Below are 24,716 nucleotides of genomic sequence, written 5' to 3' on the forward strand. Positions count from 1 at the left end.
TGGCGATGGCGGTGGTGATGAAGATGGCGTTGGCCACCAAGAACAATGGTCTGGTGTCGGTCTGAAGCTCATCTTCATCTTCACTTGGCCCGTCCACTTGAGTGTCTCATTGTGCATGTTGTTTGAGAAGTTTGGCGCAGGGCGGTGAGGAGCCGGGCAAGACTCTGTACCACGCACTAGACGGTCTGACCATGTCTACGGCCCCCCTTTAGAAATCTTCCTCACTTGGATGCACTGGAAACATTGGGGTCACATACTTGTACCTATTTTCATTTTCAAAAGCAGAATGTGCTAGAAGAAGTGTGATTATAGGGTATGTGATAGCATATTTCATTTTTATATCCGATTTTCATTAATTGGTATGATACATTTACTTTGAGCTGTATAATCTATAGATTAAAGTCAGATGTTAATGAAACAATTTTATTTTTTGTATAGCTTGTAATTACTTCCTTCCGGAGCTCTTTAGCTTTTTAACATAATTTCGATACCTATACCTGCAAACATATACCCTTTAATTGCTTAGTGTATACCCATTGTTATTGCCATTCTTGGGTGCCCATTGTTTGTGTTCTTGCCGTATGTAAATTTTGCATTGAAATGTGTACGCTTGGGTACATGTGTGTATGCACGTCGTGGTTTTTGGAGGTCCAGGTCTCTGGCCCTCCTCCCTTTTGGCCACACTCCCCAGTGCCCCCCTGCCCCATACGAAACGTCACTCCGTTTCATTTTTGTTCACTTGGCCGCTTTCGTAAGTCGGGCCCAATGCAAAACAAACGGCGAAGAGCAGTCAAGAGAGTAGAGCCGAATCAACCATATGTCAGTTAAAAGGGACGGAAGTCGGAGCAAAAGAGCGCCAAGTGAAGCTCACCTTTGGAGCTGTGTTTTGGTTTTACCAGGGTTGTCAGGTAAGAAGCCATTTCATGAACATGATGCTAAGGCTTAAAATATTTCCTTCTAGATTCTTGATCTATTGGATATAGTGGATAAGGAAACATTTAAAATAAATAATCCAAGTAATCATGACATTTTATTTTTAGGTTTGGCTATGGAGATTTGCCTTATGGGATTAACTTATCAGTAGCTCAACAGAAAACCAGTTTTCCAAATGTTTATTGACTTAAAGTAGATATCTTAGGCCATACAGAGTCTATTATCAGTTATCTGCGTACGCCCTATATTGCACTTTGCTATCTTAGTTGCCTTGAAACCAATAATATTACTCCACTGCGATTATCGCCTCTGCTTTGTTGCGATTACTCGACAACCCTGGTGGAACACTGGTAACTCTCTTTTTTAACCGCCACCTAAGAGAGCCAACCGATGTTGTTGGTTGTTGTTGCCAAGATACGAGGCTTAGCCAGTAGTCGTTCGTCGTCGTCGTCGCTTGGTTACTCATTTGTTTTGCCAATTTTCGTAGCACGGCGGGCTCAGCCATTCAGTTAGTAACGAACGTTCGCGCCAGACAGACGTATCCGCCACGCCCCCGCGAATCCGCCCCCTGAAAAGCTGGGGAAAGCCAGAAAATCGTAACCGAAGCGAAGCGAGCGCGCGTTGTACGGCATCGGAGAATCCGAAAATCGGAGAATCGGACATCGGAAGTTCTGCTTTGGAGTGGAGCAGCGTCGTCGTGACCGAGGTTTCTGCCCTCATACATATACGGATATAGTTAGCTATATATATATATACAAATAGTTTAAAAGATATATAGGGCCAGACTGTAGCGCGCTTGCGAAAGTGGAAAGTATCTGCTGGATACTTTGGATACTTTCCGTTTTGGGGGAATTAATTAGACCAATATATCCCATGCAATCCGCGCGTTATTTTTGTTGTTTTGTCAATAATAATGCCAAACTCTGGCCAAAAACGGCATATATCAAGCGGAAATGCAAAACAATAATACCAACAATTTGAGCCAAATCGGTTGTGTGTTTGTGAACTGTGCTGTCTGTGCTGCTTCCAAAAAATCAAAATAAAACGAATAAAATAAAATAAACACAAAGCGCACATAAATAACAAAATAAGTGTTGGCTAAAAGCTTAGCCTGAAGCGTATTATACATTTTAACAACAGTTGCTGTTGCTACCAAAAGCAGCAAAGCGTGAAGTGCTTGCCAAATGAATTTTCTATATAACAAATAAAAACGGCTAAAAAATATATACAATTATAAAAAGTTAGAAAAATCGGACCAAATTTTAAACGAGATCTGTGAACTGTGAAGTATTCTAGCCAACTTCGTTTGATTCTATTGTTGTGTTGAGTTGGCCAATAAAGCTTTAAAAATCATTTAACATTAATTGTATATATTTGGGTATTTCGAAATTTAAGCCTAGAGCGGAGCTTCATATTAAACTCATTGGTACATCCCTGTTAACTAAAGCAACCTCTGTAAATAAGCATAATGAATCCCTAAGAACTCTTTCAAAATACTAAAGTTCTTTTTGGATAACCTGCCTCAACTGCCTTATAAATATGCACCCACCTGTATATATCCACGCATGTTAAAAAGCCCCCCCTCAAGAAACTTAAACCCTATTTGATATCCAAGCCGCATGAAGCTTAACTAAAGACTAACTTAAGTCGGGGCTAAATGCAAATTCCGTTTATATTAACCCTCTTGCTTAACACTGTAGTTATATGTCATCCCCCCCCTGCCCAAAACACCCCTGACCCTAGCAAAACCAAAAACCGAAAAAAAACCCCAATAACAAGTAACTAAAAACGTGCTGGCAAATGCTCAACGTGACCGTCGCTCCTTTCGGCCAACGATTAGGCCCGTCTTGGCGGGCATACATACATACATATATAGCCCACATTTAATGCTAATTCTCATTACGGCTCTGTACTTACTTATATATCTAACCGAAATCAACTGCAGCTCAAACACATCCAGTCGCTTTAACCACGCGTCTGCTCTCTTTTGGGAGCAGCTGGTGTCCATGGAACTATGCTCGGATATATCATCGTATCGCCGCGCCAGCTAATGCTAATCCTACGACCAGATCAGAGCCATCTGAACACCTAACCAACGATAAACCCAACTACCAAAATTGTGATCTCTGCATCGCACTAAAACCTAAACTGAAAACCAATTGCATCCAACTTACTGTGCGTGTGTGTGTGTGTTATGTCTGTAAATTTGGTTCGTTGCTATTATCCGTACCCGTAATACCACGTACACACCATACCACACCTACCCGCCTGAAATAAGTCCAAGCCTGCCCGCTAACGATCATGCATAAACCAAAGCTAGCGAATGCTATAACCGCTGCCGCCATTGCCTCATCCATATCCACCAAAAACAACAACAACAGCATCGTCGTCGGCAGCAGCAGCAGCAGCAGCTCCGGTGGCAACAAATCGAAGCGACCACGTCAGTTTGGCCAATACTCGATCGGAGCTGGAGCTGGAGCTGGGGGGCTACTCCGGCCGGACGACTCCGGCTTCGACCACCTCGACCATTCGTCACTAATTGGGGATTCGATTGATTTAGAGCACTACATCAGCGCCATGGAGGCACGTCGACACGACCAGGAGCCGGATGTTTGGGCCCAGCTGCAGCAGAAGGAGTCGGACATCCTTTTGGCCGCCGAACTGGGCAAGGCACTGCTCGAGAAGAACGAGGAGCTGGTGAAACAGCAGGAAAAGCTCATCGAGGACTATTCAAGCAAAATTGAGGTGAGTCATGAAACACGTACAAAGTTAACAGGTGGAATTCCCATTATAAATGGCAAACAAATGAAATGGAAGTCATTTACTTGGGGAAAGTAAAATTGGTTAGAATTAGAAGAAATTTTTGGAAAAGGACATATAGCTAGAAACGCACTTAGGTGACTTAAAAGAAAGGCTTGCTAATTATACTTCAATACACTTACAATTTAAAAGATCACAAAGTTGACTAACTAAAACTCGCATATTAGATATTTATGTATCTTTTAACTATGTTAAGCATAAATTTAGAGAATTCTGAAATGGAAAACTTAATTTTCTTAATATTTTCCAAATGAATGTAAGAGATCTGTTAAATCTAAGCACTTCTAATAATATCTTGCTTATTAAAGGAATACTTTCATGTTCTTTTATACAAACTCTATCTGATTTGCTAAATTATACGCAATAAACAAAATAATTACTTTTACCTCTATATAAGTTTTCTTACCAATTTTGTTAAATCAAGATTTGTTAAGATTCAGCTAACAGACCCCTTTATTATTTTCCCTTTTAAGCTAACTACCCTTTTCTATAATGAATTCTTGAACAATCTAATGATTATCTCTAAATGCCGGCGCATTTATCAAATTGGCAACGGCAGTTATACCTGAGTACCAGAATTTTGATTGACTCACCTGATGATTTGCATTGATTATTGCGGACATGTGTTCGTAAATGACCCCCTCTATTGACGCATTGCTGGCATTCCCAGGTCGGGCATTAAATAATACATATGGATATTGATTTTTTTTTGAGAACTGAAACACAGCGCACCTGTCCAATGCAACTCTGTAAACTGAACACACAAACTCCACAAACTGTCAACTGCAATTTTTATTGTGGGGTGGGTTTTTTAACTATTTAGACAAACAAAAAAGGCTACAGTCATGTCACTTTATGGACGGTGACATACTGTGTGTGTGTGCGCAGTAAACTACTGAACTATATAGTGTATCACGTAAGGGTATCGATTTTTGTTCGGTGTCACATGTTCTACCCTACACATGATGTGTGAAATAGCTGAAGAGCTCTTCTGGAGTCTCTCCAAAAATTGGCTTTATCGAGAGCGCTTTCCTGATAACATGGCAGCAAAAGCAAAGTCTGTTCACAACACCTCCAAATGTTTCCAAAGTCTATGTCTGCCGCCCGACCTTGAACCGCTCGAATGGGTGGTTTCTGTGTGGGTGGGTGCGGTTCGTTCGCCTGTCACCTGTTCACACACACATACACTCTACAGATACTTCCAGGTAACTGACAATAGAAGAAATTTCCGATAGGTAAACATAAAACACCCGTTCCAGCAATCGCTCCAAGTGAAGTTCAAGCCGTGGCTCAAGTTCGTGGCCGTTCATTAGCATATTGGTTGCCTCAAACTTAGTTACCTCGCTTTTCCATCCTGAACCGATAGTTAGGCTAATGTACTTTTGTTGACCGAACGGTACACAACAATGTATTCTTATCAATTAGACTTCAACGCCGATTAATGGCTATTCGATGCACGAAGGGACCAGGAAATGTGGCGATGGTTTGGGCACCACCACCTGATGGTGTCAGTAACCCAAACAGAGGACACAGCAATGCGTTGAACTTGAATAATTTCGTTAGTACATTTTTTTCGTGGGTTTGGGCCATATTTACGTAGTTGGCTTAGTCACTTTAACTGGGTTTTGTATTCTCCTTTTTTGCTTTGTTTTTTTTTTTTTTTTTTTGCTTTTGTAGTTAAGCACGTTGAGTGACTTCATCTTCATTGAGAAATGAAAGTGCGAAGGCCAATTGCGGGGGCTACTCGCGTAATATCCTGGATATTTAGTCAGATGATGTCATCGTGAAAAAATGTTACATATGTTGTTTAAAGTAATTTTTGAGTAGGAAAAACTTTTGTGTATTGAATTTTGTATGGAAAATCGGTAACAACTCAATTGCTTTTTCAATTTAAATGCCCTCATTGAGCTTAAAACTAAAATTATACATCATATATATACATATATACATTACACATTGTAAATCTCAAACTAAGTTCAATAATAATAAAATGCCCCGTTCGATTTTAGTTTTTACGAGTTTTCAAAGTCTGTGTTTTAATCCACTAAAATTCCCATTAAAATAATAGTTTGCTCTGCTCACCTCATTCATTCCATAACCATTAACAATTTAAATTAAAATCGCTTGGCACCCGAAAAAAACCATTAAGTTTATTATAGAGCGCTCCAATTTAAAGCCGAAAACTGAGGAATTCCCATGTTCCATTTTCCATTGGCCATTAAATGGAAATCGCTTTAGACTAATGAAATTGGGCCAGGTCAAAAAAAAAAGGTTAACTCCTGCCAGTTGAACAACGCCAATTGTCGCCTTAATTATTTGCTTGTTTCTTTTTTTAATAATGATTATTGCTTAGGGAATTCTGGCATAAATCTCTTGAATTTTAGTCACCTTCACTTTACCTTTTAGTCTTTGTTTGGCAAAGTGACGTGAGCCATATTTTTGCTGGATTCACTTTTATTCGCGTGTTTTTGGCAATATGCAAAATGGCTGGCGACCAGCGTATCTAATTAATTTCTTCAAAAAGTTATGGAGCGCACAATGTCACTGCGCCGCTTGGATGAGCCAGTGGTCAGCTAAACCAGGCCCATCCCATTCGTATACTATATAGTATTGTATACTATATGCGGTCGGTCTGCGATTGACTGACGTAATTAGACCGGTCGGTTGTAGGTGTTTTGGTTCTGACCAAAATGGCAGTAGTTTTGGCCGGACTTGTTGTTATTGCCGTGGTCCGAAGCTCGCCTATTTTATTTTATTTCGCGGTCTGTTGAAGCGTGTGTGCCAATTTACGAGCATTGGCTTTTATTTTTAGCCACGATTTGTTTTTGCATTAACTTTTATATGCGCCATAATATAATATATACATATATAGTTCTGTGGCCTATTCCCAAATGCGAATGAGTTCAGAGGTCTTGGCTTGATTAGTGCTTATTTTAAGCTATTTTCGCCAGGGAATTGGTATTCAAAATACTTGGAAAGGTGGGAAATTTATACAGTTAAGACGTATTTATGTGTTTATTTTAACATTATATACATAGTCCCACACTTTTCAACTTCTTCAATCTCAACCGTAACAGCTTTAACCTATAAATAGCCCGCTCAAAATCGCTCTTTTATTCTCAATATGTTCTCAGCCATATTTCATTTCGCTCACACATTTTTCCAAGCCCACTCCATATTAACTAGTTCACAGACAATCGACCAAATAGTTGACCATTGTCTGACTACCAAAACGTGTTCGCTTCGCCCAGGTTCGATTGCAAGCCCAGTTTTTCAACTCCCGAGTCGCGGAGAACAATTGAGTGGAAATCAATTGGAATCCGGCATCCCATTGTAAGTCGCTCGTTTATCACGATCTGCAGACAATTGTTGCTATTACTGGTTAGGAAATTTAAGTCCAACTTGAACGACGACCAAGTGTTGCAAATGGCAGCCGAATGTAAAGTATATAATTTGAAACGTAGGCGTCTGTTACGGTTTAGGCATTTAAATAATTCAAATCGACTGTCGGCTTAAACCCCTTTGGCCTTTTCGAAAGTCTACACCCCTGAGTTTTTTGTTAGCCCGGCTTTAATAACTTTAGCTGTTTGGTTTTTTTTTATTATTTATTTCTGACATTGGCCAACTGGTTTCAGTAATTTATTTAAGAGCTCTTAGTAGAACGGCAACTCACAAACGTTCGCTGGCAATTTGTTCTTTGATCAATTACGATATTAAATTGAAACTTTCAGCCGTTTTCCCGATCGAAGAACGCTAATGAAAAGGTAATTTCATTTAAACGTTCTTTGATTAACCTTGATGATCGTGAACAGGATATGGTTAACCATAGAAAATGGAAGTGAAGACCTATGGTTTGTGGCTAATAAAAGGAAATTCTGCGGTATTCTTATAGTCGTATTTACATACCATACTGTAGTTTCACTTAGAATGAGATGCGGGATGATTGGAGAGTTTTAATGCTAATGCTAATGCGAAGAAAGTCTAGCTAATCAATAAGTTTTAATTATTTATTATACAATAAATGTACAAATATGTAAATATATAATTAAATTGTAGAAAACCCAACAAGAAACCAAAAACTAAAGCGAATGCATACTTCCTACAAATATGTAAATATATAATTAAATTGTAGAAAACCCAACAAGAAACCAAAAACTAAAGCGAATGCATACTTCCTTGTGTAACTTTAATAATCCTCAAAAATTAAAGTTATATTTATATTAATTTCTCTGCCCATCCAAATGATTCATGCAAATGAACGTATCTTCCGCCTTTCGATCGAATCCCACACCCACATTGCCCATCGCTTCACTCAAATGAAGTGACCATGCCAGGTGGGCGGACTTCTCGAGGCGCCCAAGAATACATTATGGCCATAATGGTTACCTCTCAATCGAAGGCACCTCTGCTGGACGCCTACTTCATCTATGGTTAGATAACCAAACGCGTTCTACCAATAAATAAAGAAAAGTACGACCACAAATATAACTTAATCGAAATAAAACTCTCCTCACGTTCGTGGATCAACTTTTTTTTTGGTCTGAGGTGAAGTCATCAACACATTGTTATTGTTGTACTATTTTTTTGCAAAAAAAAATTCAAAATCAACCAATTTGCATGCGAATAATACGGGTTTATATAGCCAGACACATATATTTATATACATATATATTGCTGCGTGTCCATCTCATTTGCTGAAAACCAGTTTGATCGATCTTCGAAACAACAACGAAAAGTGTTGATTTTTTGTAATCTTCTTTGATGAGTCACAAAGCGATTTTGAGACCGAGTGGAGCTCATTTACCTGCTAAGCATTTCTTCGAGTACCCCCAAGTTAACTCCCAGTTCACCAGTTTTTGGCCTCGTTTGCCAAACGGGTATGCAAATTTATACGTTAACAAACAAATGGTGTGCCTTGATTTTGGTTTGGCCGAAAGGTTTTCAGATTTGAGGTGGACAAAATGCTGGGCTTTGCTCATGAATGGGGGTGTACGATCTGGGGTTGACCCCCCCACACACTTTTTGCTGGGAAATTGAGGTCGTTCGACATAGTGTAGCACGATTATTATTGGACATTAGTCGCCAGCGTCACCCTATTCGCATTCGCATTGGCTCTTGGCCAGTAATAGCATTTCTTTGGCCATGTTGTGTGGATGGATGGATGGCTGGATGGGTCGGCAAAATGTCATGGTGAGTGCTTTGTTTTCTACGCCGCCTTTTTGCCCAGGGAAATTACTTTCCTTATTGGTCAGGCCATGAGCATTTGCCTTCCACCTTCTTCGTTTCGCTTTTTGTGTCATCAGGGAAACATGAGTTTTTAACGCGGATTTTCCGAGACCCTCTGAGTTTGCATTTAGCCTCTTCAGCTTGCAAATGAGCAAATGAGCTTTATAGAAAGTATAAAAAATGAAACTGTAACAAGCGGGGCTTGAACTGCTAAATTACAGGGTTTCCAAGAATATCAGACTTGCATATAGTGCATTTTACTATTGAGTTTCAAGTTAGTTAACAATTTGTAGATTTTTTATTATTTATTGCATGTTATGTAACTTCATGTTTGTTAGCAAATTCAATCTAATTGTCACACTACCTGGTCATTTGGGTCTTTACCATCTTGACCGCGACTCTGGGTGGTGGGTGGAGACGGGAGGCGGAGACCTTGAAGCCATATTCACGATCAACTAACTGTTGCCATTCATTTCCATGGTAGTTAATCGACATGCCGAGCAGTTGGCAGGAAGTAAATCCAGCTCAAATTATAGTTGCTATTGATGCAGGCTTTACATAATAGATTGATGGTTAAATGTGGCAGAGTCCGTGAGCAAACGGTACACCGCCTCACTGTCAAAGTCCATTGATGTGCAAATTATGGCCAGCAACTGAAAATTAATAACTGCAAAGCAAATTAATTCGACTGACAGCTAAATTGCGAGTATTAAACATCATCGGGCGGCATTCGCCGACTTTGACTTTGGGCTCTTGAAGATGGCTAAGTATGAGACTACCGCAACAATGCGGCATCTTCCATAATTCCATTGTTGTTGTCATACCTGAACCTTTGTACATATGTAGGTACATATGTTGCATGTGTATAATTTTATAAAATTTATTTCTTCCATCTCCGTTCCTACACACACACCGCTGATGATGATTTTTAATGAATTGCTGAAGGTGAAAGCATTTTCACTTTCCAAAGCAATTTTCGGTGTCAAAGCGATGGGAACAATAGAAGTCGACTTGGAAATGTCGCCAAAGTTTCGGTCTGAGCGTAGTCGTAAACAAAATTAAATCAAAAATCTAGTCGGCATTAGTTAAATGGAAACAAAATGCAAAAAAAGGAAATATAAAAAATCTCAAAGCTAAAAAAAATGCTTAGATTCATAAGCATTCGTATGCTTCGTATTGGTCTGTAAGATTTAAGTCATAACGAAATGATATGGGGCTGGTGTGGCTACTCTACTCTTATTAATCCTGAACTACTATTTACTCAAGATACCGCTTATCATAATAAAATATCAGATAGTAACATTCGATTTGTGTTGCTATGACTATTCTTCTTCAGCACTTTCAATTAAATAACTTTAAGTGAACTTAACCTTATAGAGCACCTTACAGTAATATCTATTTCGATATGGTTATCTTTTCACCTATGTATGTATGTACAGCGCAATTATATCTAACAAAAATCAATTGTTTCATAAATTCTTGATGGGCTAGGAAAACTTCCATGGGCCACAAGCCCCAAACTTGCCCTTCCACTTCCCAGCTGACTCATTGACAATTAATTAACAATATCCCCAGAGCCTACATGTGGGTACTCACCCTTTCCTGTCATATCTCAGTCATATCTATATGTGGATATATATATACGTACATTGCTAATTGGGCAGCTTTCGTTGCAATAATAAATGTATATGTGTTATATGTACACTTTTTGTGTGACTAAGAGCCAGCCAACGAAACGGCCAATTGGCAAATTTCAAAGGCCAATACAAATGCAAATAAATATACAGAAAATATTCATATGTATATATGGCCATCGAACGTTAGCATGATGACAATAATAGACGATTTCACAAAATACGATATGGCCCCCCAAACACCACACCCCCGCAAAAAAGAAAAAAATGGGCAAAAGACGAGTCCGTAGGGCTCACGCAAATCAGATAACAAATTCGAGTGTCAGACCAAGTGGCATAAACAATGTGGCCAACGCAAGTGGAGGAGCTCCATGGACTGGAGATGGTGTTGGAGGATGGCTTTTCACTGGGCCAGAGACTCCTGCCAATGACAGTAATTTATGCACCCAACTTTCGATTGAAATGACTAAACCATAACTATGGTTGGATATGTGTATCTGTTAATTGCAAAACTGTCGGATACGACTGCGTTATCACCCATAGATATGTCGCTCTCAATAAACTGGGAAAGGGAGTTATCACGAAAGACCCCCACGTATCAGAAATGTAGGTCAAACTTTAATAAATTCATTCTATTATGAAAAAGTTGTTATGATGTACATTTGTATATCTACGGCTATCATATTTTTTATAAATTTAATTAATAGATTGTTAAGTGCTGACAGTTTGTATTTGTTAAAGCGCAACTTGTTACAAAGTGCCCATTAAAATATGTTTATATTGAAAATTATAAATTGTATTGGAAGGTTGAACTGTAGTTATTCCTAAATAGTATTTTATTTACAATTCCTCACCTTAGTTAATCGCACAATTAAGATTCGTATCTACCAAAATCGACGTCTTCAAACACTAGTTCGTTTTAAGCTGATTGTAAACTCTAGCTTACAAGGTCAACACGGACGACGGACACAATTAAAAGCCAATTTAATGGCCAATTATCATGTCATCGGTTAGATGGCCACAACCAAAAGATAGTTCGAAACGAATCTTTTAGTTTGTTTACACATTTCGTGTGCGTTTACCTTGCACAATCGTATTAAAATTAGCGGAGCATCCGCACAAATCGAATTCGACTTATTTGGTGAATGACTCAGGTTCAAATTGGGACAGAGACAGCAATAGTGGAACGATCGCTCTACTGCGCATGCGCAACGGCAATCGCAGGGAGAAGGACAGATAGAGAGAGAGAGAGAGCGAGAGAGCGACATAGAGCAGTAGAAGTAGAAATGCTTTAAGCTGTAATCGAAACAGTTTTTGTATCTGATTGTTTAATGAGCGAATGTGTGTGTGCCCAGGTGTTATGTAACGGCTCTTTCGGCTTAGCGGCATTATTTTGGCGAATTTGTATCTTTTTCGGAGTATCTAGCCTATGTTAGAGCGCATCGAGGGTATTCTTGTACAATAATTGTGGCTGTTAAGTAAGATACATAGCTTTAAATATAGGTTGTATTGTAAATGGTATTCTATTTATTTTTTAACTTTTATTTTTAACTTTTACTAACTGACTAAGTAGTATATGGAATCCCCCTACTTCGATGCATCGTTTCTCCCCTTTTTTTTCTTGCACCTTACCCTGCTTTTGCAATTAGCGCTTGCTTTTTTTTGTGCCATTGTTTGCGTAAACGTTTCACCCACAAGCCTTTTTACCCAGGTGAGTTTCTGTTTCCCTAGCTGCAGGTGTGCGGATGGTGCGATGGTCCCAGGAAACCATTTAGCATTGCAGCCTGAGAACTAAGTCGCCTGTCACTTTGTCTTGTTGCACTCCAATTTGGCTTTAACTGGGTAAAAGGTGGCAGCTCTCGCTGTTATTGTCGCTTTTTCCGCTGCCGCTTCTGCTGGCTGGTTGCACTATCACTATTACGAGTATCATGTAAGCGCAGCAGTTTGAATTATGGACAGATTGCCACATTTATTTCTTTTCAACTGCGAGTGAAGTCTATCTGCGACTTTTTGCAGCTGAGTTTTTAAGGTGTTGAAAAAATTACACTCTGCTGCTGACTTTTTAATGGGAATGCATAAACACAACGTTTATATTGCCTGGGAAATTCGCCTGAGTGTTACAAGCGACTTGTTAGCAAGCTCTATTAAACCAATTTTAAATTTATCTTACCAACTTATCTTTGCCCCTAAATAAGTCCTCAAAATTCCTCTACTACTTTCGGCAAATTAATCAATATCGACTGAAAGTTCAACCCTCACGACCAAACTTCTTCTTAGCTACCACAAAAAATTGTTTATTTATTTGTATTTATGACGAGCCAAACATAAACAAAGCCAAAGACACAAAAATGGCCATAAAACATGTCTTCGCCGTATGTATATAATTGGGCCATAAATTTAAAGATTTTCCTTCAACTACCAGCCATCCAAAGAATGATATGGAAATAATCTTTTGCCAAATGGTGGAGCCATTGTTCTTGCCCTGAGCTCATCATCAACAGTAGTCGGGGAGTCGTAATCTTAAATCTCCGACTAGTTACCCTCGCATCGGAGCTCATTATCATCCCATATGTATGGTTGGTTTGAAGTCTTTTAGTCATTTTTTTGGCTAAGATTGGCCCTGAGATGACCGCTTCGCTGGTCTTGGCTTTATGGTGTTTTCTGTGTCATAGTTTTATTTTCGTATACTTCTGGCTGGTTAACCACTGCAAGATTAATGACATTTTCAGAAACATATGTCGTACAACTAGGAAGCAAGTTAATACTGCGAGAAGTAAACCTTTATTTTTAAACGTTTCATTTTTGGAACTCACATGAACTCGCCCATTTTGAAAAGTGAAATTCGGCTATAGCTCTCAGGTGCTAATTTTGCCTTATAAATTCGGGAGCGTCCTCAGCTGACTAATGGTTAATTTATATCTGAATCGGAAGTTGAAAATACACATAATTAGATACAAACCAAAAGGAAATCAAAGAAAGAGGTGTGGAGAAAGACTAATTTAAAAGTTAGGAAGCACACGCCAAGTGATAATTTAAATGAAATCCCCATAGTTATTTGCATCACTATAGTTTCATAAACTACTTAATAATTGAATTAATTATATTCAAATAAATCAATGGTAAGCCATAAAAGATTTCTCAGTTCGACAGCTTTAAAACTTTTTCTGCCCATTGAATAATCATCAATATTTTGCTTTATTTCAACAACTGTTCATACAAACTTCTCCTTTGTGCGGCTGGAGTTCATTTACTCGGGCACTTGTGCCACAATGATAATTGTTTTTATATAGCCAAGTATATTTTTATTATATATTTTTCGCTTATACTACTTTTTTCGCAATCGTTTTTTGGCCGAACGCGTCATTAGCGGAGGCAGCATAATTAAAAACTCTTAGCCAGCAAGTTGAGGGCGATTTTGCGGGGAGTTTTTGGGGGCGCAGACAAAAGAATTTTGGTCGAAAAACAAGAGACCTCAAATTGCGTAAACAATCTAGAGAATAACATCTGAAAAACACAAGTTGTATATTATTTTGAAATATTTAATGAGCTGCTGAGGAATTAGAATGGCTGAGGTAGTACAAATGTTTTCATGGATTTTGCTTGTGAGTGATGGGAAGAGACTTAGTCATTAAAAAATTAGGCCTAATTGTGCTTGGATGTAAAATATTTTAATTCACTTTGAAGTGTTAACTTTTCATTACCTTGGATAAATCATACTTAATTAGACTCTTTGTTTTATACAAGAATACTTTATCATTAATTAGTAATCGTTTATATAAAAAAGGGTGGTATAGTTTGAGTGTATGTCTAAGCCGTTTTGTATTCTTTTTATTCGCCTACTTCTGTTAAAGATTTTAACTTTCTTGACTCTTTAAGCTTTTTATGCGCAACGGTGACTAATTGTTAAGGCCTCCTCCTCAGGTGTCTTTTACAACAATTTCGCCAGCAGATCTACCTCTCGTTTGGTGACTCTTTCAGTTAGCTTTTTTTTTGATATTTTGTAAGTTTTGTTGACTTTACAAGACTGTGGTCGAAAGTCAAGCAGCCCACGCTCAGTTGGTGAAAGATATTTTGGGCTCCAACGTAACGTGGGTACTGCTACCACCACCACTACCCTTTCCCCGCCCCATTTCATCGTCTCAGGTGTGTGCGCATGCGCAGTGGGCGTTACATTTTGCCGTAAGTATTTATGGCCTAATAATTTTTGGCCTGCGCTCGTGGCAGCACAATCAGATCTAGAAGTGAGTTAATTTCGGTGCAGTTCTATAACTGCTTACCTCATTCCAACTGCAAATGCTGGTGTCACCGTGTGTCTATCTGAGAATAGCTCTTATCGTTGGCAGTGCGATAAGTATTTCCCTTCATTTTGGCCATGTTTTGCGTGTGCCGGTGATAAGATAACCGCGTTACCCGAAACAAGTGCAGCGATTTCATTTCACCAATGACTCACGCGGCCAGTCTCTCGCTGGAAATAATATTATTAAATGTTTTGTAAACAAAAACACTCCCTCTTTATGTCGCACGAAGAGGCGCTAATTAATCATAATTACCGTTTCCGACATTTTTGTCACATTTGGACGAGCCGCTCGAAAATTGCGACACATCAAGTTGGCGACTTCTCTTCATCTTGCCAATCCGAACAAGCCCACAAAAATGGCAATCACCTGGGGCGACCAGCCCCCCTTATCCCCAATTCGTTTTAATTAACTGTCTACGCTCTCGAAATCGTTTCATCGTCTTGGCTTGAGATAAATATAAAACATTTGCTTGCCCAATTCTTCGGTGTTTTTTCACAATTTCCTTAACAATGCTTTGTACGATGATATATACATCTGGAAATCGACACACAAAATTGTCAATGCCAAATATTTGAAATTAAAGACGGTGAATGCCGGTTTTGCTGCAATTTTCATTGTAATTCGAGGGCTTTTCCTCGGAATGAACTTGCAAAATTACAAGAAAATGGAGCAGAAAATAGGTAGGCAAATAATGCCGGCTTATCGATACTTAAGGGGGTTTTATAGTGTTGGGCAAATACATTTGCGCTTCAAATGTAATGCATATAAAAGTTTATTAGTTTTCTCGGATTTAATATGTCAAATGCTTATTTATCAGCCCAGTTGTGTGCAGTAATGATCTGCAAGTAAGTAAGTCATCCCTCTGCCACTCACCATGACCAAGTTGGCAAAAGGTCTTGCGTGGCCTAAACTCCCCCACATCCAAGGGCATTCGAAATTGCATTGCCTGTCGAGTAAACCGAAGCGAACAATGGCCAAGATCTGACTTTTGCCTTATTGTGGCATTATTTTTATTATTATACTTATTAGCTGCCGCTTCTTTTTTACCCTTTTTTTTCTGTTTTCTGAGGAGAGTCAGTCAGTGAAGTGTGGCGGCGGCTCAAGGGGCTGGCCACGCCCCCCGCTGACTGCGACATGACCTTAGGCGCATAAACAAACTTTTGGCACAAGCTGGCAACTCAACTCAACTTAACTTGGCTTGGTTTGGCTCTTTTAGACTGGGTCTATAATCTCTTTTTATGACTGCAAAGCTTAAATTCAGTTCAGCTAGCGACGCTCTCCATGTGTTTGGGCCATAAAATGTGGCGAGGGGGTCAATGCTGCACTCAGCTGCATTGTCAATGGGTTCGGGGTATATGTATATATGTATATATATGTATCTGTAGATAATCGTATATTCCAGCAAGTTCCGGGTAACAAGATAAACGAGTGACAGTTGGATTCAATTAGCAGGGTTCTATGCACTGGAAACAAATCATAGGTCAATTTTGAACAGAAAAGCAACTGCAAATTTACTTCTGGATAGCCAAAGCTCCTTTAGTTATTGCTAAAATTATCGTAATCAAAATATCAATTAATATACAAGCCCTGATTGTCTTCACTTCAATCTTATCTGACATGACTTTTAGTATTTAAAATTATCTCATCTTACATATGTATACACTCCGCATTATAGCTGATGCTTAAAACAATTGCAAGTGATTTATTATCAATATATAAATAAATAAATATATAGGCTCTTGATAAGGTCGAAAGCTCTTAGTTTAACTAATTTAAAACAAAATTAAAGTTTCAGCAGTATAACTCATTTTTTAATTACCACTCTAACTCGAACAACTTCCTTGTTTTTGGATGCTTTTTTCTTCAAGTGTACCTATTGGCCATCTGCCCAGTGCTTGTGGGCTAGTGACAATTAAATTCAATTGCTGCCTAGTTGGTCAACAGTGCTTGGCACCCGAATTGATTTATGGTCGATGAGCAATCCAACTTCAGTGTGGCCCAATCCGCGCTAATGGCTGCATTTCGCACTCCAAACCGTCCGAATGGCTGCTCCCGCTTCTTGGCCAACTTTGCCGTCGAGCTGCAACAATTAGCTGAGTGGAGAGACTTTTTCACAAGACTTCCCCCTTTTGTTATCAGCGATCATTAATCGGTTTTCATTTAAATTAGCTGAAATTAGCCAAAATGCTTGCGGCTAAACGTGCAATTTGCATAATTTGTGCGCTACATTTCGTTTTGCATGCCAATAAAATGCATTATGGCATTTGCAATTATGTGCGAGTGCCGCTAATTAAAATTGTAATTGTGGAAAAGTCTTGTGAAAACGGAAAGTTGCAAGTTTTCCTGGCTGCCCGACCGCTTTCCACCCGCAAACGTCCAATTTACTTTTGTGCAGCGAAGTGCAGCTGATTTATCTATGAACTCTGCTTTTATTTTGGACGGCCAGACAAAATACGCACATCGCGGTTAAATTGCCTATAGAAATGTTGGCTGGGTATGTGGAAAATGCATTTGGAAATTTTCATCTACCAATGCTGATCGGGCCATTGACTCACCACCGGGCCAAAAGATCCGGACTAAGCTGAGCTCACCCGCCTGAGTCATTGCTGTTTCCAGTGTTTAGCAATTCAAAAGTTAAGCCAGCCGAAGGTTTATTAATGCACAGAAAATTAAATTCAATAGCGTTCGCTGTTTTACTTAACTAAAAATCTTTTTAAATCTTTTTCATGACATATTATGGTGACACTTGACATATTATGGTGAAACAAATCTTGGTTTTTTGCACACTGGTTTAAACACACACCTTTTCAAAATGTTGGTAAATGTAAAATCTTCCTGAAATTACAAAAGCTTAGAAAGAATATATTATAATTATTTCGTTGTACTGAATCAATTATTATGGAGCATATTTGTTTAATAAATATACTCAAAAATGTGTAGCATTGCTTAATTTTTCTCTGTGTACCCGCTTGCTTCTGAGGTAATTCCCATTCATTTGACATTCGAAATGCAGTCAACCTGTTGCATCCGTCCTCAAGAAGTGAGCCTTGTCAAATCATCGCTTCGGCGAAGAGCATTCAAGCGAGTCATCAGCTGCCACGCCCAGCGCCTGCAACCGCCCCTTTCGTGGCACGATTCTAGCCGGGCCAACATGACGTGGCTGGCAATTTAGTTAATTATTTTCAAACAATTATCGAATGCATTTTGTAGCCATGGCGGCACGCCGCTTTCAACACCAAACTCATCAGTAAATCTATTGACGGCGATGACTTCCACACTTGAGACACTTGACGGAAAGATAAAACACGTTTTTGCAATTCAAAAATTTGGTTGTCATTTTATGACTTTATGTTATATTTAAAGAAGTGATAATGGCCAATGTTGGGAAATAATACATTTTATATATTTTGACACATCTTATAGGGATGCCAAAAGATAGATGCGTATATAAATTATTCAAAAATTCAAGTATTCAGAATTAAAAGAAAAACCCTTTTACTTCAAAACAATATATTTTTGGCTTACTTTAAGTTCTACAAATACTTTTAATAATAAAAATACTTTACAAAGACACTTGGAGCACTGCTACTTCTTCAATAATGAGGTGTCAAAACCCTTCACAACTATTTGTATTTACCTGGCATTAGAGAGGCATTTGCATAAGTGCACCTGAAAGCACTTGGCACATTGATGAGTCATTTTGCTCACCTGTCGCCGAGTATCTTTATGCCGCAAAGCGTGTCAATTGCTTCGACATTTCCTGCACAAAATTTCGCTGCACAAATATTTATGATATTCATACCTTAAACAAAAATGGCAGCGAGTGAACAACAATTGCCGCGGAACGTTTAGTTGGAAAGTGGGTCGAGTTACGTCGCATTTGAATAAGACACATGGACGCACGGACGACTGATGGTGTGGCAGCAAAAGCCGGCAACATGTTGCCAGTTCGAATGGGCGGTTTTGTTTACATGGCCCAGCTCTGCGATAGATTGTATATCCCATTTCAGGTGATCATGCAATGCAATTAGCCGTGGATGAAAAAGAGATCCGAAATCCAAATACGTAATAAAATTAACGCTGAAACAAAACTGGCTTGTGTCCATCGTGAAATTTGAGTCTGATTTTACTTTGTTTTATTTTGTTTTGTTTTTTGTTATTTTGCTTTGTTGTTGCGTCTTCAGTTTTCCTACAATTAAAGTCTGCCACATGATTTTTGCCTTTGAATATGTGAACTCATTTTTTTTTTTTGCGGCATGGTGGCTGCTGTGGTGGCGGCTAGTTTGTGCACTGAGAGAAATGTTAGGTTACATCCGCGATGTTTCAAGTACATTTTGGTCATATGGTTGGGTTTGTAAGCTAACACACTTTCTTCAAATTCAAAAAATATTGTAACAATATCAGATATTAAATGCTTCACATTTGTATGAATTTTCTTTAATAGGTGCAGAAATAGTCATTGAATATTAAACATAAATATGAACATTTTAAATACATACTTTTAGTAAAAAAAATATTTCTACCATCATCAGTATAATCATTCAAAACATACCTACTATATAATTCTGGGTCTTTGTGAAAACCATTTATTAAAAATAACTGACAATTTTTGACTACATATTTCAGTAAAATTTCAAAAATAGTTTTAAACTTAAATATTACTTAAATACTCAAAAAAGGTTTGAATAAATTTTTCATGAATTGAATTGAATTTTTTGTAGTTCTATATCATATTGAATCGCAATATTTAAACATTTCTCCCAGTGTAGTTGTTGATAGCAACTTCCGCTGTTGCTGTCGCTGCCGCCAGTTGTGGTGATGGTGGTGGTGGTGGTGCTGCCATCATCAACACATTTCATTGAGCGTGAAATAGAAACAGAGAAAGTACACTATGTACAATAATTTTATTTGTGCTGCGCAGTCTCCGCCGACTTTAAAAATCCAACTGCGATGCCAACTGCAATTGGGCCTTGTTATTAAAGTTTTCCATTGTTGGCAGTTGCAGCAGTTTTCCTTTTGCTTTTGCAGCGACAACTACTTTGTGGTTTTTTTCGGCGTCGTTGGCGTCTTTTGCATTTTATGCAAATTGCCCCTAATTTTATTTAAGCTTTTCATTTACAATTTTGTCGCTCCACTTTATTAGGTTGTTTATTTCTTGTGTTGTATCTTTTCTTCTGTTTTTTGTTGCTTTGCTGATGGGCGAAAACAATCGCGTTGACTTCTCAGATTTATTGCCAACTCGTGATTTTCCCCCAGCTCAATACGTGGTCGGATTGGCTTTTCCGCCTTCCGAGTTGTGGCGGTGAAATAAAGAAGCTGCATTGGTTACAAGGCTTCTAGCCACTGGTTCTATAGTCGCTTTTATTTTCTTTTGATTTTTTATATCTGCTTTTGCCGGCCTTTTTGCCAGTGCTAGCCAGTGTTAGCCAATTGAAGGTCCAATTATCGATTAAACTTTGCATGCAATTTTCAATGTCTCCGCGAGCCTTGATCCAAAAAGGTCGGGTTATAAAAACACAAATAGCCCCCAGCAAACTGGAGGGGCTTACTCATACCTGGCGAAGACTGACACACGCCTGTCAATTATGCAAATTAATTGCTGCCGTTTCTCAAGTCGATAGATAGGTTCGTTTCAAGTGGCATTCGAAAAGCCGACTTAGATCACTTTTTGGCGCCCAACACATATCGATCTTGAAGACCTTTGATCCAATTATTTGAAATAATAACGAAATTGAAAAGGTTTCAATGCAAGATTATGATATTAATCCATCAGTCTTTGGTGTTTTTTTATATATAACAATAGTGTAGTATTAAAAATAAATAGGTTTTCCCAATTTGTCTACTTTCTTAACATTGCATACATATAGCTTAACTAACACTATTTGTTACTCACGAAGCGAGCTACCCTAAATTTCGTTTAATAAATAGCAAACGAAAGTTAATTTATTAGCCAATTTATTATAAAATGCAGTAGCTACATTTTTATACTGCTGCTTAACGAATTGCCCATGCAGTTAAGTAAAGTAATCAAATATTTTTATAACCACAATTCTAGCTAGCAATTTATAGTTTTTCATCGTTACTGTCAGATACAAAAATGAGATACATAGAGGATGAGGCTTAAATTCAACTGCTTCCACAATGGACTGAAAACTCCCAAACGCTTGCCAGCTGATGCGCTTTTAATTTTTCGCCAGCCATTTGTCTGCAAACCGCATCGGAACGAAGCGGAGAAGTGAAAATTCAATTGCATTTTAATTTGAATAATGGGAATTTGTTGCTTTTGACGGCTGGCTTTTGCAGCCGTTGGTGTCAAAAGTCGTTGGTATTGTTTTGGGGCTTGGGATTTGCTTTTTTGGCCGCCAGCACAGTGGGGCAATTTGGTGCAAAAGCCAAAACTAAGTGAGAGGTGGTACTGGCAGATCTTTTGTTTTTTACTCACTTATTTTGCATCTTGGCCGGCTTGCAGCCAATTGAAAATGCAAATAACTAAACAATTAGTAGTCGAGTGCTGAGAGCTGTGTTAACCTTGCGGTTTTAGCCTGGCTCCGAGCTTTGTGACTGTCTACGTGCCCATTGTTGGCTTTACTTTCATTGTCTTGACTGCCATATAATTGGCAACACGTCATAGAACCAACAACCCCATATATGCACACACAATTAACTTTCATTTTTTCTACCATTGACAGAAACTCGAGCAGGAGAAGCATGTGCTGCGCCAGAAATTGGCGATCGCCGAGGACGAGAGCGATCAGCGTGTCCTCGAGCTGCAATCCGATCTCACCGAGCTCAAGGATAAGCTGCAGACCCAAGACAGCGCCATCCGGCAAGCGGAGAAGGAGAAGACCATCCTAATTGATGAGCTGCAGCACCAGAACACACGGCTCACCGAACAAATCCAGGAGGCACACGCCACCGAGCTCAAGCTCAGCGCACAGATCCAGGAGCTGAAGGATCAGTATCACTACAGGAACAGCAGCCTGCAGGTAAGGTCTAAACTTAGGTGTTTATGGTTATATAACTTATTATATATGATTTGATGTCGCTGCAGGAACATGTCAACAGCCTGGAGTCCATCAAAACAGAACTCAACCTCACCACGGGCAAGCGTCAGGAGCTGGAGCGCCGACTGCAACTCGCCCAGGAGGAGAAGGAGAGCCTCACCTCATCGCTGGAGGAGTCCTCCGACAGAATCCACATGCTGGAGCGCCATGCCCGCGAGCAGGAAACAAAATTAGAGGTAAGTCAGCTAGAGTTTGGAAAAGAAAGGTGGATGGGGCGAGGAAGTCAGAATTGGCTTTATCACGTCGCGTCAACGGAATCGTGATTTAACCGCCAAATGAAGATTATTTATGGGCAGGCGGTGCTAAATGCGCAGTTTCTTGAGTGCCAAGTCCAGACTTATCTCCCCGGCAACAACTTTCTTTTTTCTCTATCGTGAGCAAAGATTAAACTGCATTCTATAAATATTTAATAGCATGGACTCATCAATGAAGATTTAATGCAAGCTATCTAATCAATTTTATATGGCAAAAACATATTGCCATGACTGAGAGATTTTTGGAAAATCAAAGCAATATATATTATATATATTATATCTTTTATATATATTCTATATTTTATATATATTTATTCTATATTTATTGAGAAGTTTGCTTTAACAACTTAAAAAGAAATCTGTACAGCAAAAAAAAACTCAATGGGTTACACACTTTGTGTCCCCTTATCTACTATAATTATAAAATATTTCATGTATTAAATTTAAAATTGTTAAATATATTTTTATTTCTTTCAGACCACCTTACAAGCACTGGAACGCTCCCAGCGCGAAAACAATGTACTCAGTGAACGATTGGGTGCCGTAAGTTGACCTTTATCCAGTTTAATGCTTTCCCATTTACTAACCAACCATTATGCGCTCCTAAAGGATGTTTAACTAACCTCATCAAAATTATAAGGAACATTTATAGAACTTAAACAAACATAATCAGCAAGCATTTTCCCTAAAATCAATCGGTATACACCGAAAAACTCAGTCAAACGTGCACATTAAGCTGTAGTTATAATTACATATACTCTCTAATCCTTGCCCGCAGGACACAAACTCGAGCACTCCGGGCAGGAAGAGTTTGCAATTCGAAATGGAATGCGACGAGGACGATGGCAGCTACACGGAAACGGGGAAGCCCAACCAAATGTTCGTGGAAGCCCGATCCGTTTACATACAACTTAAGTCCCTGGTGGATTCACTAAAAGTTAGCCACGACGATGACTCAGGTGGGTTATTTAGTTGTAATAAAATAAAGAATCTTTCTAACTTTTTTCCTAAATTTAATGATTTTTCCAGGACTCAACTCCGACATATCGCTGGAGCTGGAGTCGATGGACAACACCATCTCGAGCTCGGAACGCCACGAGGATGGACACATGGCCATCGAGTTCCGCCAGGGCATGCTGTCGGCGATGTCCGACGAGCTGACCCGGTTGCTGCTCAACCTGGACGCTGGCAACTTCAAGAAGATGCTGGACCAGACGCGCAACCTGGTGCTGGAGCAGGAGGACGAGATCAAGCGCAGCCACCAGCTCATACAGCAACTGGAAGCCAAGGTCACGGTAACGGACGTGGAGCTGCAGAATGTCAAGGAGGAGAGGGATCAGGCACGCGGTGATCTCGAGGACAACACGGATCGGGATGAGCTGCTATCCAAGGCGCAGACAGAACGGGATGCGGCCAATGATAGGCGCACGAAGGCCGAGGTTGAGCTGGCCAAGACGCGAGTGGAGCTGATGCAGGCCAATAGCCAACTGCTGGAGTCCATTCAGCAAAAGGTGGAGCTGTCGCAGCAGCTGGAACAGTGGCAGATGGACATGCACGAGCTGATCGACGAGCAAATGCGCTCCAAGCTGATCAACAACCGGCGAGCGATGGCCGCCGAGTCATCAGCCCCATCGCCATCCAGCAGTGCCGCCGCCAATCTGGCCAAGCGCGTGACCAGCTACAAGCTTTGGAGTTTATTTCAGCGATAATTGGAGTAACCTAACGACCCGCTGGAAGGTCTACGCCACCCTTCTGTTCTTGATGTAGGACGGGGATCTATATATTTTTAATATTTATATTTATACACAACAAACAACACACACAAATCGGAGAGCCTAGGCATTATAGGTATTGTACTTAATTGTTATTTGTATACTGGAAGCATTGTCCTTCTTCTGTTCGTAGTGAAATCTATCTAATTACGCTTTATTAATTTTAAACACTTACCGCATATTCGATATGATTATTGTACCTATTGTAATTACTGTAATGTAACCGTACTCGTACCTATGTTTAAACACAAATCGTCTCTATTCTCTCTCTATTTAGTTAATCCTTAATTGATTTTAAATTCCGATATGGACCCCACAACTAATTCGAATCGCTATACATGTTTTTAAGGCATGCTGTGTTAATTGTTGGGTCCGTTTTGGTCAAAACTGTTAACTGATAATCAACAAAAAAAAAGGAAACATATCGCACCTTTTTGTTGGCGGCTTAAAAAGCCTCCATATCTCGGGAGAAACTGTTGCGATTCATCAAAATCAAAAATAAAATCAAAATCTGTACGTAAGCAAATATAATATGTAAGCAAGGCATTTATGTTATAGCAAATAGAAATATTCATCAGCTGGCAATCGGAAGGGCGCAGGAATTGTTGGAAACTGTGCAACAGACAAAACTTGCCTTAATGAACGGACAATGAAATTTTAGATTGTTTAAATAACATAACTTACCAATAAACTTACGATTATACCACAACAATGA

At 39.3% G+C, this 24,716-nt stretch overlaps 1 protein-coding gene across 2 annotated transcripts; it reads left to right on the forward strand.

Moving 5' to 3' along the window:
- The first annotated feature begins 1,386 nt into the window (after nucleotides 1–1,386).
- Nucleotides 1,387–24,713, forward strand: LOC117139629 (bicaudal D-related protein homolog). Of its 2 annotated transcripts, none has more exons than XM_033302085.1 (7): nucleotides 1,387–1,639; nucleotides 2,879–3,678; nucleotides 21,601–21,897; nucleotides 21,963–22,151; nucleotides 22,707–22,772; nucleotides 23,008–23,188; nucleotides 23,259–24,713. In XM_033302085.1, the coding sequence occupies exons 2-7, from the start codon at nucleotides 3,235–3,237 to the stop codon at nucleotides 23,936–23,938; spliced, it is 1,857 nt and encodes a 618-aa protein (XP_033157976.1). In that variant the 5' UTR covers nucleotides 1,387–1,639; nucleotides 2,879–3,234; the 3' UTR covers nucleotides 23,939–24,713. The 2 variants fall into 2 exon arrangements, with proteins under 2 accessions (XP_033157976.1, XP_033157977.1); XM_033302086.1 differs by having other exon boundaries at nucleotides 1,389–1,639; nucleotides 3,494–3,678.
- The last annotated feature ends 3 nt before the right edge of the window (nucleotides 24,714–24,716 follow it).

Source organism: Drosophila mauritiana, chromosome 3L (assembly GCF_004382145.1).
Source record: "Drosophila mauritiana strain mau12 chromosome 3L, ASM438214v1, whole genome shotgun sequence".
Classification (NCBI taxonomy): domain Eukaryota; kingdom Metazoa; phylum Arthropoda; class Insecta; order Diptera; family Drosophilidae; genus Drosophila; species Drosophila mauritiana.

Bases quoted from the DNA above. Each gene is read 5' to 3' on its own strand.
- LOC117139629 (XM_033302085.1), top strand. From the start codon at position 3,235: ATGCATAAACCAAAGCTAGCGAATGCTATAACCGCTGCCGCCATTGCC. The intron at 3,679-21,600 runs GTGAGTCATGAA...TACCATTGACAG, and splicing joins ACTATTCAAGCAAAATTGAG to AAACTCGAGCAGGAGAAGCA. The intron at 23,189-23,258 runs GTGGGTTATTTA...TGATTTTTCCAG, and splicing joins TAGCCACGACGATGACTCAG to GACTCAACTCCGACATATCG.